At 42.7% G+C, this 17,778-nt stretch overlaps 2 protein-coding genes across 2 annotated transcripts; one reads left to right on the top strand and one right to left on the bottom strand.

Moving 5' to 3' along the window:
• The first annotated feature begins 8,626 nt into the window (after positions 1-8,626).
• Positions 8,627-12,619, top strand: LOC115378936 (regulator of G-protein signaling 20-like). The gene is made up of 5 exons (XM_030079514.1): positions 8,627-8,646; positions 9,790-9,950; positions 11,278-11,361; positions 11,479-11,713; positions 11,827-12,619. Exons 1-5 carry the CDS (start codon positions 8,644-8,646, stop codon positions 12,013-12,015), a joined length of 672 nt encoding a protein of 223 aa, XP_029935374.1. The 5' UTR covers positions 8,627-8,643; the 3' UTR covers positions 12,016-12,619.
• Positions 12,620-12,973: 354 nt separating this feature from the next.
• On the bottom strand, positions 12,974-17,297 carry lypla1 (lysophospholipase 1). Its single transcript, XM_030079513.1, has 9 exons — positions 16,918-17,297; positions 16,741-16,772; positions 16,582-16,647; positions 16,436-16,483; positions 16,276-16,346; positions 16,086-16,159; positions 15,721-15,822; positions 14,812-14,988; positions 12,974-13,407 (listed from the first exon to the last, which is right to left on the bottom strand). The coding sequence occupies exons 1-9, from the start codon at positions 16,984-16,986 to the stop codon at positions 13,348-13,350; spliced, it is 699 nt and encodes a 232-aa protein (XP_029935373.1). The 5' UTR covers positions 16,987-17,297; the 3' UTR covers positions 12,974-13,347.
• Between the last annotated feature and the right edge of the window lie 481 nt (positions 17,298-17,778).

Genomic DNA, 17,778 nt, shown 5'->3' with positions numbered 1-17,778 from the left:
AGAAATGGATCCAGCTAGGGTTTGACCGATATGTCACTTGCCAGCTCTGGCCTTTCGATAAAAAGTCGGTGTTGACCGGTCGGTGTTGCTGGCTGCTAATACGATGGCAGTGAGCAAAGGGAGGATATGATGCTACTCAGCAGTGTCACGGTTAGCGGATGGCAAACCCTGCAATAACCCTGCCTCATCCTGCCTCAGGCCACCTCCTCGCTGACACAGGGGTACAAGTTGAAATCTTTTTTTTTTTTTTTCTTTGATGGGGCCCTCAGTCCAGACTGAGATTGTGTATACACCCACAGAAAATATTTTCCATTTTGCCCTCTGCACCAGATAAATTTACCACTCCAGTCTAACGTTGTACCACTGATGGTGAAAGGAGAATTTTGCAAATCCTTACATGCACACAGCTGGTAGCCGACATCCCAAATGACCAGTGCCTGTTAGTTGCTTCAAAAGCCGTTGAGCTTCATTGTCTGTCCGGACAAAGATGTCAGCTTTCCTTTTTCCATTCATAATTTTGAAATATTCCTGGCACTCAATGCATTCATTTCAATCACCAGCACTGTCTGCTTACACTGTCTGTAACAGGAGAAACATCTTAGAGGGAATGGGTCAGGGGTGTATGCATGGACAACAAGGTAGATGCCAGATGTTTTGTGTCTTGTTGAACATTTCAGCGTGAATGAAAGTTAAAACTGGACAGAAAGCAAATTACACAAATATGTCGGTTTCAGATTTACCTGGTTTACTGCACACCTTAACCTGCAGCTAATCCATCCAATAGTATTTCATTATTATTGGTTTCAATGGAGAGTCTTAGAACCATATGATGACCTACAAGCCAACACAGATAAACTGCATGACATGAACATGAACTCTGAAACACAGATTACGAGCTATGGACCCAAATGAAGTGAAGTTTAGGTGGATAAACACACTCTGATTGCAGCACTGTGACTTTACACCACATTAGGACAATCAGGAGAAATCCTTTTGCAGCTTCTTGCAGTTTTATTCCAGAAAAACATCATATCAGTCTAACACTAGAGGCTGTGAACCCTGCACAGGTGATGGCTTATGTGACGGCATATGGGTTGCTGAAAGAACAAAACATGCACATCCACACACACAACCACAGAAAAAGCTTTTATCCCGTGCCCTTTGCCATACAGTTAATGGAATCTCACAGAAGCAATTTACAGAAATCTGTTCATTAGGTCAGTAAGAGCCCCTGTCAGGTCATGTGTGAGGAAAAATGTGACTCTTATGTGGTAAATGCGACATTGCGCCCCTGTGTACGGCTCGGTATAGTTTACCCTCTGCAGCATGAATAGTGGTGCCGGAGGGGTTGCCTTAAATCCTCTTATCCCAGCTTAAGGAACACAGTATTTGATTTTCCTGCTGAATCGCATTCGGCTTGACTCAGAGGATGAACTCTCGGCTCTGCCACCATCTTGTCATGTCTCTCCAATGAGAATCACATGGATTACATACAAATCATCGCTTTGTCTTCAGAGAAAAACAGCTGTTCTGAGATACTCCTCTTTTATGTGATCGGCCTGTCGTCTGTCATCCATGCTGGGCTTAGGAAAACTTGCCAGCCCTTCCTTTTTTTTGTAACAACCAAACAGACAAATGAAAATTGCAGTGCTAATATGAATACAACAATATAAGCTCTCACGTGATATTAAAAAACCCATGCTGTTAAGGTTTTTCATCCAAAAGAGTAAAATCGTGCCCCAAAAAGTAAACGCTCACTTGTGCAATTACCAAAAATACAAACAAACAAAAAGAGCTTTGAATATGAATATGAATCTGAATCATGAGGGTTCATTGTGGAGGCACAATCAGCTCGACAAAAGCGTTGCAAATGGAAAGGGTATCAAATCTGCAGAAATCATTTTATCTACAGCGCACAACAACAAAGTGGGAAAAAAGGCCCTTAAATTATCCAGCAACTGCTTGGGCACATAATAAAACACTGCCGCATGAAAAACTTTGATTAGTTATTTTCTACTGTGCTGCCTCTGTAAAACCATGTTTCTTACAATACATAATTTATGGCTGAATGGCAAAAGGGAGAACCCTCCTGAGGAACGTTAATGGTGGTAAATTGATTGATTCAAACCACAACAGAGCGTACTCCTCTTTGGGGAACCCCACCTTTGACATTCATGCTATTTTATTTATTTCTTTTTTTTGCAGAAACACATTTATTTAGCCTTCATTCGGTAGCTTGGAGATTGAAAAAAACAGTTTACAGAGGGAAAGTAGTGCCCTATTTAATGTGGGATACATTTGCAGTTAAATTATATATTAATACAAGCTAGAGCCATTCATTTTAGTCATGAGACAGAGAGATGATTGGCCACCAAGGAGCTGTGTATGTGGGCAAATGCATCAAGCACTGCTATGGGTCAACCTCCGTTCATCATTAACAAAACAGTGAAAATAAAAGGAAAACACACCCACTGTGCTGCAGGCGCTCATGACAGTGGAGCGAGGCGGCTCCCCAGGCAGCAGAATACAGGATCACAGGAAGGAGAGGACTTCTTTACTTTCAGCACCACAGGGGGCAAAGGAGGAAACGCAGGAAAAAAGGCAGATACTGTGCAAGATGCCTTTGGTCATATTGTCACTTGTAGGGCTGCTGCTGCTGGCACTCATTTCACGACTAGGCTCAAGTCCGATTCACAAGATTCTGCATCATCGATTCGGTCAAAGATCATTCATTTACAGTGCCAGTTTTGCAGCTTATATCTAGCTTTGCTTCAGTCCAATTCTTCCTTTCTATCATGGTTTTTAAATCCAACTGGACTCTGAGTTTGCTTCTTTGTTCAGAGCATTATTGGGCTGAGATGCCAGCTCCAGTGTGAGGAAAATCACTATTGGCTGCCCCAAAAGGCACTAGAGGTCGCTCGGTGACTTTGTCTAATTTGCAAACCAGGCTGATCTGCATGATTGATAAATATATACAGTTTAAAAATGTAAACAAAATATCATTTGTGATTGGCTATAATGAACGTTATACTGTGTGCTGGCTATTCATTTACACTGGTAGTGTGAATCCATCCGTCCATCCCAGTGAGGCTGACCCACAGAGATGCTGTGGGATGGGGAAGGAGGCTCACACTGGCCCCCTGTCAGAAGACTGGACCCTCATTAACATGCTGTGGACATGAAGAGTGGAACAGACTGTTCTGTGTTATTACATCACACTGTCACTGAAATGCACAAATATTCTCCTAAAGATCACAGAAAGTCACTAAATCTCTAAATCAAGCAACAAAGTTGCCCTGTTGTTTCCTGCTGCTCGATGTTGTCATCACCTAAGCCCAGAGAAACTGAATGGGTATGGGTGTAACTCCATTGATAACCCATTTAATTTCTATGCCTAAGCCACACCTGCACACCTGTAGGATGCTGATTGGTCTACTTCTTGTGTGACCACCAAAAAAAAAAAAAAAAAAAAAAAAAAAAAAGGCCCTCAAAAGGCCATCCACTGAAAAAATCAGTAAAAAAAAATCAACTCTCAGGAATTTTAGAATTGGTGCCAAATCATTTTAAATCAAAATGAAGATAATTCAGAAAATGTATATTTTTACTTGGTCCTAATCACTGATAATACAGGAGCTTGTTTAGGAATTTCTGTTTTTGCTTTGGTATCTTGAAGATTGCACACAGGTCATCTCTTCCAGTCGGTGATTTTTTTCAACATCTTCACAATGATGAACAGATAAGAGAAATGCTTTAAAAACGGTGGCAAACTGGAAGGCAATGGACGGAGAGTGCGGCTTTTTTTTATTGCCTAAGTGCAGCAATATATCAGCAAGCCATCACTGTCTCGGCCCAATTATTTGAAAGGAACGCATTTCTCTGTAACTTCTTTTTATTCCCAGGAGAGCTCTAATTAGCCTTGCTTTCCAAGTGGCTGTCTGCAGAGGGCGAGTTAAGGCAGGGAGCGGAGTAATGGAGGTGGCAGAACATTAAAACTAACAGGCTCCCAGGCTGTTGTTAAAAGACAATCAAGTCCATCTGACTGGCTGTGCTGAAAACACACCGAGGTACTGTGTCTCTGGTTCTGTCTACAGGAAGCACAGTGAAGCTTCCAGACACGGAGGCAGAGGGGAATTCACACCTTCACTTCATAGTGACACCTGGCCTCCTCTGGGACTCATACCAGAGCTGTCGGTCAAACCACATCAGGAAGCAGGAGGCCGTCTGCCACGTGACTCCAGTTTCCAAGGAGGATTGGGAAAATCAAGAATCACTGAGTAACTGAACTGCTGGCTGTGGTTTTGCTGCTGTTATTGTTTGATTTTGTGCCCCACGTTGCAGATCAGTGAAGGAACTGCATCGACTGGCCTCTGTCCAGCCATCTATCCGTCCATCTGTCCCTCCACCCATCCATTATGCTGGAAAGTTGGAGCTGTGCGTTGAATATTGCAGCTGATACACAGCATACAGAGTGATCTACAAAAACTACTGACCTACAAAACTTGTAAATATCTTATTTACTTACTAATTACTTACTTGCTTACTCACTTATTTTTTGTAAGTGTGGCAAATATTTTCAGTGTGGAGGGTAAGTTGGAAAAGAGGGCACATATTTTGACGATGCCCTGTCCTCTCTAATTGTTTGACCCTTTGAAATCAATAAATAAAATCTAAAAAAAAAAAAAAAAAAAAATCAGTATAATGGAAATGTAACTTTGCAAGGATGTAATTCTAAAAAAAAAAAAAAAAAAAAAAAAAAAACAGACAGTCAAAAAGACAGATTATTCAATCTCTCCACACACATATACAGACACATAGAGCCAAGGCAGACACACAGGTATGCAGGTGTGCACACATTCATGCACACACACACACACCTACAAAGACAAAGCCCTGGCAAGTCTAGGAGACATTATTCACCAGGCACAGAGAGGGAACACACGCTACGGAGAGTGAGGACATCATGCATAAATCTTTAATTGCTCCTCTGAATAAAAAATAAAACTTTAATGCTTTCCTTCAAATCCTGGAAGGTAATTCTCAGCATCAGGAATTTACTTGCCTGCTGGAGGATGCTCTCTGAGACAGAGTGCTTGTCACAGTGTGTTACTCCTCACAATGACAGCTGCAAGAAAAAGTTTGGACATGTACAGTATGAACGGAGCAGGAGAATGAGCTATGACACTGCTGAAGTTGAGAAAATTAGAATATTCATTTTGCAGAAATGAAGGTGTCACCCTTTGCTGAGTGATCATGCTTCTCACTTGAGCTGCATGCAGTGCCAGCCCTTCTGTTCCTCTCAATTTCTTTGTGTTTCATGACATGGCATGACAAGGCAGTGACAGATTCCTGTGTGTATATTCCTTAAACAGGAAAATGTGAATCAATAAATGGATACCATAAACTGATTCAGAATCATTCCCGAGCACATTTGAAATTACACTCACCATAATCAAATCCTATAAATGCAGTTTTGATTGCTGAGAATTCTTTGAGTATTCCCTATGGAGGCAGAGATCCATACGGTAACCAGATTTACACAAATGCAGTTGGCATCAAATGCAGCATCTTGCCACGGCAGCAACAAACAGACGCCTCATCTAAATGCTAATTCCTGTGCCTGTGCCTATCTTTCATGTTGTTTAAGAATTCTTCACACACCTTGGCATGGCTAGAGCCTTTCCTTGAGCATTTTCCTCAGGCAATCGCTCAATTTGAGATGAATCAGTTTCATAAGTTGGGTTTTTTGGTGCCCTCAGGATCCTCAGTAAATCAAGCTGAGCCTGACCAGAGCAGATTCAGTCCCAGACAAATTTAGGGATACGCTCGTCCTGCCAGGCTAGTGTGGAGCTGGAGAGCCCTGCGGCAGCCTCCAGGCCCGCCCTGCCTCCCTCTCCCTCTGAGGTGCCACAGTTCAGCGTGACCAGCCAAGCCAAGGGGCTGAGCCACGTACCAGTGCCATTTAATCAGCCAGATAAAAATGAAGAGGAATCATTATAGTGCAAACTGTAGCTCAGAGATAAATGCTCAAGAGGGGCTTATGCTGCATAATTCCACTTTATATTGCAGCAAAAATGGTGAGAATCAATGACTTCTAGCCTCAACTCATTAAAAGATCTTTTGTCATAACCAAAATGTGAGTAGTGATTTGCTCTATATTGACCCATGCAGACTGGGAAAGTGGGCAACATTGTAACTAATGTTAATATAACTGAAAATTAAACACATTTTCAACACTGTTGGATGCTGAATCAGCAGAAAGCACGGTGTGTGATTTATTGGATGCATTTTGGAAGGCTGGCGCTTTGTGTAAAAGGCTGCATGCTCTGTAATTGATCCTTTATTGGATTTAGAAAATTATACACATATATTGCTACATTTGCTGACAGTTTGTAAGTGCTCGGGCCCCATGGCAACAAAATGAGCATATGGTTAAATCTTTACTGGCCTGGACTCTGAGATGACATTTTATACATATGCTCATATAGCAGGCATAGCTATAGTTCATTGAAACCAGTTACCTAACTGGAGAGCAAGGGCTCAGTCCATTTAAGAGGCTGTTTCTCTGAAAAATGATGGGTATAAGATGCAAGATTTATTAAGACAGACAGAGAGAGAGAGAGAGAGTGAGAGAGAGAGATACTCCAGTATACTGAATTCATTTTATAGCTCTGTCGCTCATATAAAGTGGAAGGGGATGGATATTCCTCCCCTGCTGCTCCCCAATCACCATATACCATATTTCTACTGTCATATTTGCAACTTCAGCTGCTGAGGATAATCTCAATCCACAGGGAGTGCTGTACCATGAAATAGGAGAGCAGGAATAAGAAAATGTATTCACTTTGATTGATTTTCCTCTTTTACGTGCATGTATGGAAGAACATATGTATGTATATATGTGACTTTCAGTGTGTGTGTGTGTGTGTGTGTGTGTGTGTGTTGGTCCTGTGACCAGGATGCGCGGCCCATGAGAAGTTCTGTGCGGGTCAGGGAGCAGCCGATGCCAGAAAATCACAGATGACATTTGTGAAACGTCAGCACAGGCCAAACTGCTGTCTGGCGATATAAAACTGCATTCATGTCCAACCCTAAATATTTTTGATCCTCTTTATAGGCGTCCTGTATTTTTTTTTAGCCCTCTCTGTCAGCAAATATAGACTGGCCTGTCCGGGGTGTTCCCTGCCTTCTGCACAGTGTATGAGGCTCCGGTATAGGCAGGGGAGAAAAAACAGAGGCATAAACAGAGGCAATGCAGTGAAGTTTGAAGGATAAGTGTAACACTTATGCCACCATTGACTTTTGCACAAAACTCAATCCACCAAAAAAGTTTGTACCCTTTTATCTTTGTACTTTATAAATATATTTAACTTGTACTGGCACTTGTACATCAAAATGTACTCCACTTTTACAGCCTGAGTGGTATAAAATACTATATAGAGATATATACATCTTAAAATAACTGTATATATCTATATCTATATCTATATCTATATATATCTATATCTATATCTATATATATCTATATCTATATCTATATCTATATCTATATAGATAGATAGATAGATAGATAGATAGATAGATAGATAGATAGATAGATATTCAGTAATGAATAAAACTGAAAGGTTTCCCACTCTTTCATTATTTATAGTTTTAGCAACAACAACAACAACAAAAACTAAAATGCATTGTTCCAATCTCTATTGGGGCTTTTGTTTTCAGATATCTAGATTACTGTATGTATTAAATGTTTGCATAATAGGATTATATTGTTTACAACAAATTCTTTATTTTTGTCCTCCATAAAAATGTCTCCTCTAGCAGATTACACTGAGAGAAGGTATCGGTGTATCCTCAGCAGGCCGTGAGTTTCCAGCCTGAATAAACGTGTTGAAATGGATCAATACTGCCCTCTGGTGGCAGCTGCTGCCCCGGGCGTTGTGCGCACTGTGCAGGTGAAGTTGCAGATGCGGGAACTGGTTTTCCAGATGTTTTGTTGAATAATTCAGAGCCTCCAGGTCCCAAGTTCCTCTATCTGCTCATACCATCCAGGTTTAGAAGGACCAGTTTTTACATCATCTCCAAAATATCTGTCGATGTTAAAGGGATCAAGGAATCACTGAATAATTGATCAATTCCTATGTTGACATATAGACTGCAGTCTTATATAGTCCAGGGTCTTTTTGACAAGGCTCCACTCATAGCAAAATGAGGAATAATTTACTTTGAGTAATTTAGGTTTCTTCATCAGCTGAGCTCAGACAGGCAGTGTTTAAGAATGACTAATACAATCACACCTTCCACTCGCAGCGCTATCAGCTCCCCACGCAAAGTGCTGACAGTTATACAACTGAATACTAAATCAAGAACAGCACGATCTCTGCATATGGGAACAAAATCTTGTCTAACGGGCTTTACGATGTGATGCATGTGCACGTGAGAGCAGCTGAGAGCCCCTCTCCTGCAGAGTGCATCACTTCCACAGATCGGCGAGTGCACATCATGTTCTGGCCATTAATGCATAGGCGCAGAAAAATCTTTTCACACTTGGAGAAAACGCATGCGCGCGGAGGAAACCAACTGGTTTGTGTCAAGCCGAAGCAGACGGATGTGATCGAGCCAAAAATCACCTGTATTCTGGCATTCATGGTGACACAGTGAGTACACATTTGTATTTGATTTTTGCATGAGTGTAGGCCGCGGATGATGCTTAAACCCTCATTTGCGCATCTTTGGGAGAAGGAAGCATACCCAGTTAGACTGGAATATGTTTATTCGTCTAGTCCAGCAGCCAGAAAATGTTTCCACCATAGAATGCCTCTTGAGCAACTGAAGTATGATGTGATTTACGTGTAAATGGCGGTATCTGCTTGGCCATGAGCAAATAAATACATAGGCTGTTTGTGGATGTGGTAGGTGCGCTTCTGCCTTGGAAGAAAAAATGCTCGCATCATTATAAATTATCTTATTTATGGGCGAGTCGTTTTTATCATAATATCCATACAAATTGCAGGATATTTGCCTGTTTTAGGTGGGCTGTGTTTCTTATACCGACAATCACAGAGTGTTTGTCCTCCTGAGGATGCGACTGATGGATGCGATCACTGCGGTCCACGAGTAACGCCTTATCGGTGTCATTACTGCTCATCCCTGACAGAGAGAGGAGGGGGTGTAGCTCATCACATTTTGATATTGTTATTTACCTGCACTGTGATCCAGCAAGTCGCCAGGGTGTTTACCATTAGATTATCGGGCTATTTTCATTTATGTATTCCGCTGCACGACGCCTACACACGCGCGCGCGCACGCATGCCCACACACACACACACACACACACACACACACACACACACACACACACACACACACACACACACACACATTGTCGATTATCGAGATTGCACAGAGGTTGACCCCACGCAGTATTAAGAATTGGTCGTGCATACCACAAGACACAGTGTCCTCAGAAATATATATATATATTGAATTGGCACATAATCAAATTTCAGCATGATTTCAATAAGCGTGATGTATGTTAATTTTTCTTGTCAATCAACTTTCATTCATTTCCTCCAAATGGAGCCTGTGCATGCCCACCTGCTGTGAGGAAACACTGAATCTGCAGTGATGCCCTTTCAGACATTTCCTTGTAATTTGATCAACAATTGGTCTGGCATTTCTTGAGCTGTGATGCCTGTGATGCTGCGGATTATTGCACTGATGAGCTCCCCAGTGTCCCGGGATCCACCTCTCCCCAGCGCTCACTGTGCTCTTGTGTCCTGTTTTTTGCAGTCCATGGGGTCAGAGCGGGTGGAGATGCGTAAGAGACAGATGCAGATTCACCAGGAAGCAGCTGCCAGTGTCCTCCAAGCACGCCACAGGATGGGCAACACCCCCACTAACGCCTCAAACGCTTGCTGTTTCTGCTGGTGCTGCTGCTGTAGCTGCTCCTGGTAAGACTCCTCTGCTGTAACCTTGCTGCTGTGCCCACGCTCAGGGGCCTAACTAGGAATTATGGGGCCCCACGCACAGGAGATGACTCTGACCCCATCCTCCAATTTGCTCTCACATCCAAAACACCACTACTCGATTAATGTCGAATATCTACTGACTCTACAAATCTAACAAACCTCCACAACTTCATTTACAGATCAAGCATCCAACAGATTAAATTATGGATTTTGGGCACTAACGTGAAAGCACTAATCAGCTCGTTGTCCTCAGTTCAGAATCTCTCATAAGAGGGCAAATACATTTTTTGTCTGCACAGAATTTTTTTTTATTCCGCTTCTTCCAGTTTGTCTCACATACTGTAACACAGCCATTGTAGATCTCAACAAAACATTGTTTCAAAGCCAGAGCAGTGTGAAATAAAAACATAAAATATTAACACATACTCATGAGGAACACAAAAGACACTTAAGTATGGACACTTGAGGACTGTCCTGCAGCTTGGGGTCCAAGTTAGGCAGCCATTCCTCCAGCCCACAGTGTCCCAGAAAAACAGATCCACGGTGGTCCTGCAGCCCACACACCGTCTCACTGGATCAAGCCCTCAGCGATGTTAATCTGTTTTGCAATCATCAACAATTTTACCTTTGCTTTCTCCTCCTCGCGGGGAGCTGATCTCTCAGGACAGGCAACCTGTTGTGCGCAGGTTTTGGCCCTGTTAACTCACTCCGCTGGGGACAAGTAATAAGTCGTATCCATGTATATCTCAATTCCATTTAATTGTTGCACAGCTATAACAGCCTCATTCCCACATGGGATGGTGCACAGCGGACTTTCACCCGCACCAATTAGCCCCACAGCCAGCTGCTACATCAGGTGTTGAGAACATTTCAATTGCATGCAGCCAGTCCCCATAGGATGACCCGGGCGGTTGACATACTTTACTGTTTACGCATCGACTCCCAGTAGATCAGCCTACGTGTTCTGTTATTTGAAATGCGGCACAAACAACAAAACTTGCAACTATTGTCACCTGCTTGTTATTATAAGGAATATTGGGCGTTTGAATTGTTTAGGTTGCTTCTACGATAGTTGATGTGAAATTTGAGTGAAAAACCAAGAGAGCAAAAGGTGATATCTATTAGTAAGATATTATGATGCATAGCCTGATATCATATTCGAGCCAGCTGTAGAAATTATTTTTGTCAGGATAGCTTACTCATCAAAGCATGACCTTAGTTTAAAGCTAGTTTTAATGGCCTGATAAATTGTCATTGCAAAGTAATTTTGCTTTGAAAGGATGCTGAAACTGTTTTCATTTTCTCCCAGCTTGACTGTCAGGGGTGAAGATGAGACAATTCAGAGGACAACTTTTGAAAGGAGGACAGAGGGAGCCACTAATTGCGAGGAGAGGTAGGTGCAAGAAACAGTCCAATAAGAGCCAGTCTTTGATAAGATGTGGTATGACTGGGAAGAATCAGTTACCCCAATACTAATGCGTCTACTAAAGTCCATAGTTTTCTCTTTAAGCCCCAAACCAACCCTGGAAGACGCACGCTCCTGGTCCACGTCATTTGAGAAGCTGATGAAAAGTGCGGCCGGGCGAGGCTGCTTCAGGCAGTTCCTGCGGACGGAGTTCAGTGAGGAGAACATGATGTTCTGGCTGGCCTGTGAGGAGCTCAAGAAGGAGACCAACAAGACGGTGGTGGAGGAGAAAGTTCGCCAAATTTACGAGGACTTCATCTCTATCCTTTCTCCAAAAGAGGTGAGCCATCGAGAGGCAAAGAACCTCGCTTATTCTCAGGTGGATGTGTCTTTATTATGCATTTATGATGGAGCTTCACTCATTTTTTTTTTTTCTCTGCTCACCTCCCTCAGGTGAGTTTGGACTCGCGCGTTCGAGATGTGATAAACCGCAACATGCTGGAGCCGACCTCACACACGTTTGACGATGCTCAGCAGCAGATCTACACGCTGATGCAGAGAGACTCATACCCCCGCTTCATGAACTCAACGGCGTACACAGATCTGGTGAAGAGTCTGGAGGAGCCTCCCCCGGAGCCATAGACTCCCCACTGCCACCACACTTAGCTTTTAAAATGGCGCATGCGTCCCGCCTGAAGAAATTTCGTGCTCCTGTTGTTGAGTCCAGCTATTGACAGGACAACAGGAAAATGAACAGTGCATCAAAAAACAGTCTTTCTCAAGATGTAATTACTGTTTATTTACCCATTATTATTATCTTACCAAAACCCTTGGAGCAAACAAGAACAAATGCTAGACCCAGCATCAGTTACTTGCTCAAAAAACATATCTATATTTTTATATATTCCCTAGCGCTTGACATTGCACTTTTCTACCTTGTTTTATGAGAGAAAGCATGTATCTGTGAACACTGCATTTGTGTTTAGGTATGTTGTCAGCCTTAATGCATATCGAGTTCTTGTAGAAACTAGTGTTTCATTCAATGATAACTTAAGAGGAAGGAAAGTGCCTTGGAATAAGATCTTTTACACTAGCACCTTGGGTTTGATCTGAACGGTGCAACAACAACTTATGTTGGTGCTTTCAGCTCTTCTCAACGGTGAGTTCCTTTTTACAACTGATGAGCTGTTACCTGAAAATAGATCTTGCCTGTGTGTTTAAATACTGTGATATTAGTCGTTATATTCAACTGACAAAAAAACAGGGAAAAATCCACTAAATAATACATGACCATGACCACTGATATATTTGTGTATTTCAAATGAATTTGTGTGAAATAGCTATTTGAATTCTCACAAATTAAATAAAGCACAGTTGTATGTTGTATTCCTTTTGCAGTTGTGCTTCTTGGAAATTCACAAAATTATTATCTCTTACGGTACTACACATAAAGTGAATTGCATATCAAGCAGTCGGATTTGCATTTATTATACAGTTAATGTAGTGTGACGTATGCGTCTGTGCTTTGTTTGCAAATATCAAGTTTTATCCTGTATCGCTGCTGAAATATCCTAGAGATAGGCCACATTTGGAAAAAAGACATTATTAACAACAAGCCATTTATTGTGAGACATTATGTATTAAACCATAAAGTATAGCCCTAGTTATTCCAATACGCAAATTTCGTGCAGGAAATGGCTTTTTTTCAATAGCAAATAGCTATACAATCAACAGTGGCAACTAATGTTACTCTATTGTAACACAGGATTGTGTGTGGCTCCTGTCCAGGATACTGCATCACTTCAGTCATGCCTCCTCTGGGCTAAAGTCTAGCCCCCGTCCTGTCCGCCTCTATGAGTAGCAGCGTGGTTTATTGAGTCAAGTCAGTCAGTGGTTCCTCGGGTCCATGGAGCGTCACTGGAGTCAAGCTCGTTGGACTGATGGTGCTGTGTGGGTGTGCAGCCACTCGCACGTTCATTCATCTCGGATGGGTGGAAGCTGCTTTTCTATGAACCGCTTGACGTCCACCATTTCCTGCAGGATGTAAAGCAGAGATGCTAATGGTGAAACATCTGGTACAGAATGTCAGACCAGCGGAGATCTATGTTCGCACGACAAGCTGAATTGGCCCGAATATATATTTTTTTTTGGCTGGCATGTGATCAGATGTTTTCTGGGCGGTGTGAGCACAAGAATCTGATCTTTTCAAATCTGATGCCTGGTGATGTGACAGCTCAGATTTCATGTGTGGTCGGCATCCACTGACCACACCTGACTGGTCTGGAAGGGGCCCCCTCTCTCTGAGGGTCATCTCAAGACTTCTTCCCTTTTCTTGATAATCCTCTCTATTATCTGTATGATATAAAAACATTTTTTTTTTTCTTGCTCGCTGTGACGGTCAAAGTCAAGAGGCATTATCCTGTAAACAATGATTTGAGGCTCTACATAAACTCGAGCTTGAACTTGAACTGACCGACACTTGACCTGCAGTGGAGGGCCAAAACAAAATATGAGAAATAACAGCAACAACAACGGGGAGGCTGCAAATTTAACAGATACATGACAAGATGCTTCAATTCAAGCCCTTTTTTTTTTTGTTTGTTTTTTTTGGCCTTCTTGCCATCAGCCTCAACAGCTGGCAAAGTGTCACCACACCGCTGTTACCACAGGAAACTATTCAGGAAACGAATGCTTGCACTGCTGTTTCATTCACTGTGATGATGGATTGTCATGCAAATGGATGTTTTTGTTGTTCATGCATGCATGCTTGTTGTAAACGTGTGCATGGCAGAGACGTGTCCACTCTGATATGGGTCACACAACAAGTGTCCACAGTAAGGCCAAAAGTTTCACCATGACATGATATTACATCGATTCTTTGGACAATGATACAATATTTTCCAGTAACACAAAGTCAGCCACGATACAGTTCTGACTGATTCAATTCAGGGGTCTACCATCTACAGGACACAATGCTATATGCGCATTTAACACAATTAGTTACACTATAACGCCTGTTTCTGTTTTAGGTGGTTGGCCTGGTTTGTCATGTTTCTTGAATATTTTATCTTGTTCCGGCATTGTTTGGCATGTGATTTGTCTCCACTGTGAAATTCGAAATATTTCCACACTGCTGATTTATTTCCGTGAGCAGTGTATTATTGTCTTTTTCTTTGCTGAGGGCCGCAACTGCCATTACAAGCACTATTTGAACATTTAGGGGGGGCGTTGTGCTTGGACAGAAAAGGTGACATAACCCTGCCACAGGAATTTCAAAATAAAGTTGTCTCAGATGACGATATTCAACATCTGGTTATTAGATCAATGCATCGATCCAAACTGATGGACTGTTACACCCCCAGTGTGAACGTAGTGTGTGAGTTTTACTGCACAATCAGAAGCCGCTGGAGCTTCTGAGCGACTTTTCCCCTCACTGACCTCTGGGCAGGCGCTGTGAGGTAGTCCCCGATAGGTCTTGAAGGTGATGTTTGCTGGATTGATGAGGCTTTTCATCCTCTCTACCGTTTGACTGCCAAAAATGAAGGGGACCAGGGGATCAGCATCACCGTGGCATTGTAGGACATGCATGTCCTTGTTAGCACTGTTGGCCGCGGCCTGAGAATAGAAAAGATTAGGATTACTACTCGTAGCAGATTACAATAGATTATGGCCACATGGTAAATGGATTGGCCAAAACCTTAATACAATTAAAGGAATAGTTTGTGCAACAATAAAAATGAAGTCATTGTCTACCCGCCCACCGCCATCCCCCACCCATCCCTGTCAGTCGAGCTTCCATTTAATTTAGCAGGACCACCAAACACACGGCAAATTAGCATCTGTAGTCCCATCGCAGCCTTCTCCAAAACGACTGAAGTTAACAGGGTCATCTTTTTATAGCTCAGCGGAAGCACAGAATGTCTGTCAAATTCTTTAAAAATAGCTTGTGCAGCACAGTTTTGTAGCCGAGTGATTGCACTGTGAGACCAGACGTCCAACATTTACCTCATTATCGCCCACATTTTCCTCACTGACAGTACTCCGGTTGTGCACACACACTCCATGACAGCAGCAGACTCAACTTGCTACTGTAAAGTGACTGTTGGTGTCTTCAGCAACAAATCATTGTCTAGGATAATGACATAAATATTCAACATTTGGACCTAGAGTGCAATCGTCTGGATACAGAGTGTGAAGATGATGCTGCACAAGCTGGTTAGAGGAATCTGATGGACATGTTGTGGTTTAAATGGCCCTGTTAACGTCAATGATTTAGGAGAAGGCTGAGCTGGAACCGCTGAGGATAATTAACAGGCCAGGCAAAAATGGGGCTTTCTTTCTCCTAACCTGAGGGAAGGAGTTTCGGAGAGGAAGCCAGCAGCTCAGGGCGACCACTCCGGCCAACTTCTGCTGAGACGTCAGAGCAGTGTAGAGGGACAACGCTCCGCCCTGGAAAAACAAGCCAGCGCTTACCAAAATTCCTTGTGTCTCATAGATCCTACACCTATTATTATCAGAGACAAGCGAGAGAGAATCCCAATCAAAACAGCAAAGCAAAGAGATGATCTCACATCCCTAGTGCACAAAGAAAACCAGCCCTCATATGTCACTTGTTGATTTAAATATCTTAAACTACTGAGAGCTGGCATTTAAGCATCTTAAATCACAGAAAATGGTGTTATGTAACAACTCATCTACACTGCAGAATGTACCTGTGAAAATCCACCGAGCATTATTCTGTGAGAAGGTATTCCATTCTTCACTTCTTGGTCTATCAAGGCTTTAACTGTGGAGACGGCAGGCAAATATGACTCAAACGCGCTCTTTATATAATTGTTTCTTTTAAAAAAATTTAAAAAGCTTCACATCCATAATGAATATGAACAAATCCTAATGACATACTGTTTTCTGAAGCTCTTTTAATGCCGGTCTCATCTTCGTTCGAGTCCGGGCTCAACCCGTAGATATCAAACCTAGGAATCATAAAGTACCAGTGAGGTCAAAAGTGTATCCACTACACAGTATGCATACTTGCAAAAAGATAATGTGCTATAACGCTCACCAAGAAGGCATAGACATTCTCATGTTCAAGGAGACAGGCATGGTTGGACTGTAAGACACAGGAAAGAGAAACAGCATCAGTTTGTGCAATGATTGTGTGGGGAAAAAAAAATGTAGTTCATATATAAGGAGCTGGTGCATACTTACGCATGTGGACAGATGTACTTGACATGTGGCATCCTGATGCCTGCAAACGCCTCTGCCCAGCCATGCCTATTATCGGACAAAATGAGGCCAGTTTAATGCACAAAATAGTAATAATCATGTGTTTTTGAATGCACTGTGGAAAAGGAAGGCTTCACCTACCCTGTGTCGCCCAAGCCATGGAGAAATATCACCTGCACAAACACACAAAACACATGACTAGTGAGCGGGGCGCAGGGTGGCGTGTGTCAGTATGCCTTCAGGTAGAGAGACGGTGGGTGCTGCAGGCCTAAGTTGGCAGCTTTAGGGCCACTTGGCTGCTGGTTGATGTGGACTCACCGCTGCTGTGGCTTTCCGGGCAGCAGGCACTATGGCAGGTAAAGGCGCTGACATGTTATTGCCGCACATACAGCGCTCAGGCAGCGGACATGTACCGAGAATTGTGTTACTACCGTTCCTCCTGTCGGCAGCTGTCAATCGTCCTTGGTCTGTCTCTGTTTGTCACACAGCTGCCATGCGAGGAGAGCACACGGACAAAAGCCGAACGAGAAGCGAGACAGGAAACCCCCACCGTCTTGTTTACAGCTCGGAGATAGCGGTGTCTTTTTGTTGTTGTTGTTGTTGTGGGAGTTGAATTTTGCCGAGAATAATATGGCACCGTTTACCCACACCGGATCACAAGAAACAACCGCACTCGCCGGAACCGTCACGCTCTGTAGTCCCGCCCTCTGCGCTACGTGATTGGCTCGCTGGTTGCGTCGTTCACAAATGCGAAGCAGCCATTGGTCCATTTCAGTGTCAACGACGTTGGTTCGCCGATAATCAAATCTCCCACACTGACAGTACACAACAAATGGACTGTAGATTACTAATAACACTGAACTGACACGTGTAGCGACGTAATTATTGATTTGATAATTTAATCCAATAGTTTCTTTACATTTGTGACCTCTTACCTCGATCCTGACCTTTGACACCACATCGTGTTCCCGACCGTCATTCAGCCGTTAAATACACGCAGCGCAAATAACTCGTTTTCGACCGTGCATTTTTTTCACTTGTCCCGTAATATGATGTTTGATGATATATTTGAAGAATATGATTTGATGTAAAGACCCTAACCTGCCTTATTTTATTCTATTTCGTTTTATTTTACTGTATTTTTAGGCCTATAAGTAGTTTTATTTTTACTACTCTTTT

Source organism: Myripristis murdjan, chromosome 20 (genome assembly GCF_902150065.1).
Source record: "Myripristis murdjan chromosome 20, fMyrMur1.1, whole genome shotgun sequence".
NCBI lineage: Eukaryota > Metazoa > Chordata > Actinopteri > Holocentriformes > Holocentridae > Myripristis > Myripristis murdjan.
Note: the sequence above shows the minus strand (reverse complement) of the source record. Positions and strands in the feature narration are given on the sequence as shown.

Bases quoted from the DNA above. Each gene is read 5' to 3' on its own strand.
- LOC115378936 (XM_030079514.1), top strand. The intron at 9,951-11,277 runs GTAAGACTCCTC...ATTTTCTCCCAG, and splicing joins TGCTGCTGTAGCTGCTCCTG to CTTGACTGTCAGGGGTGAAG. The intron at 11,362-11,478 runs GTAGGTGCAAGA...TTTCTCTTTAAG, and splicing joins GCCACTAATTGCGAGGAGAG to CCCCAAACCAACCCTGGAAG.
- lypla1 (XM_030079513.1), bottom strand. From the start codon at position 16,986: ATGTGCGGCAATAACATGTCAGCGCCTTTACCTGCCATAGTGCCTGCT. The intron at 16,773-16,917 runs GTGAGTCCACAT...GTGTTTGTGCAG, and splicing joins CCCGGAAAGCCACAGCAGCG to GTGATATTTCTCCATGGCTT. The intron at 16,648-16,740 runs GTAGGTGAAGCC...GTCCGATAATAG, and splicing joins CATGGCTTGGGCGACACAGG to GCATGGCTGGGCAGAGGCGT.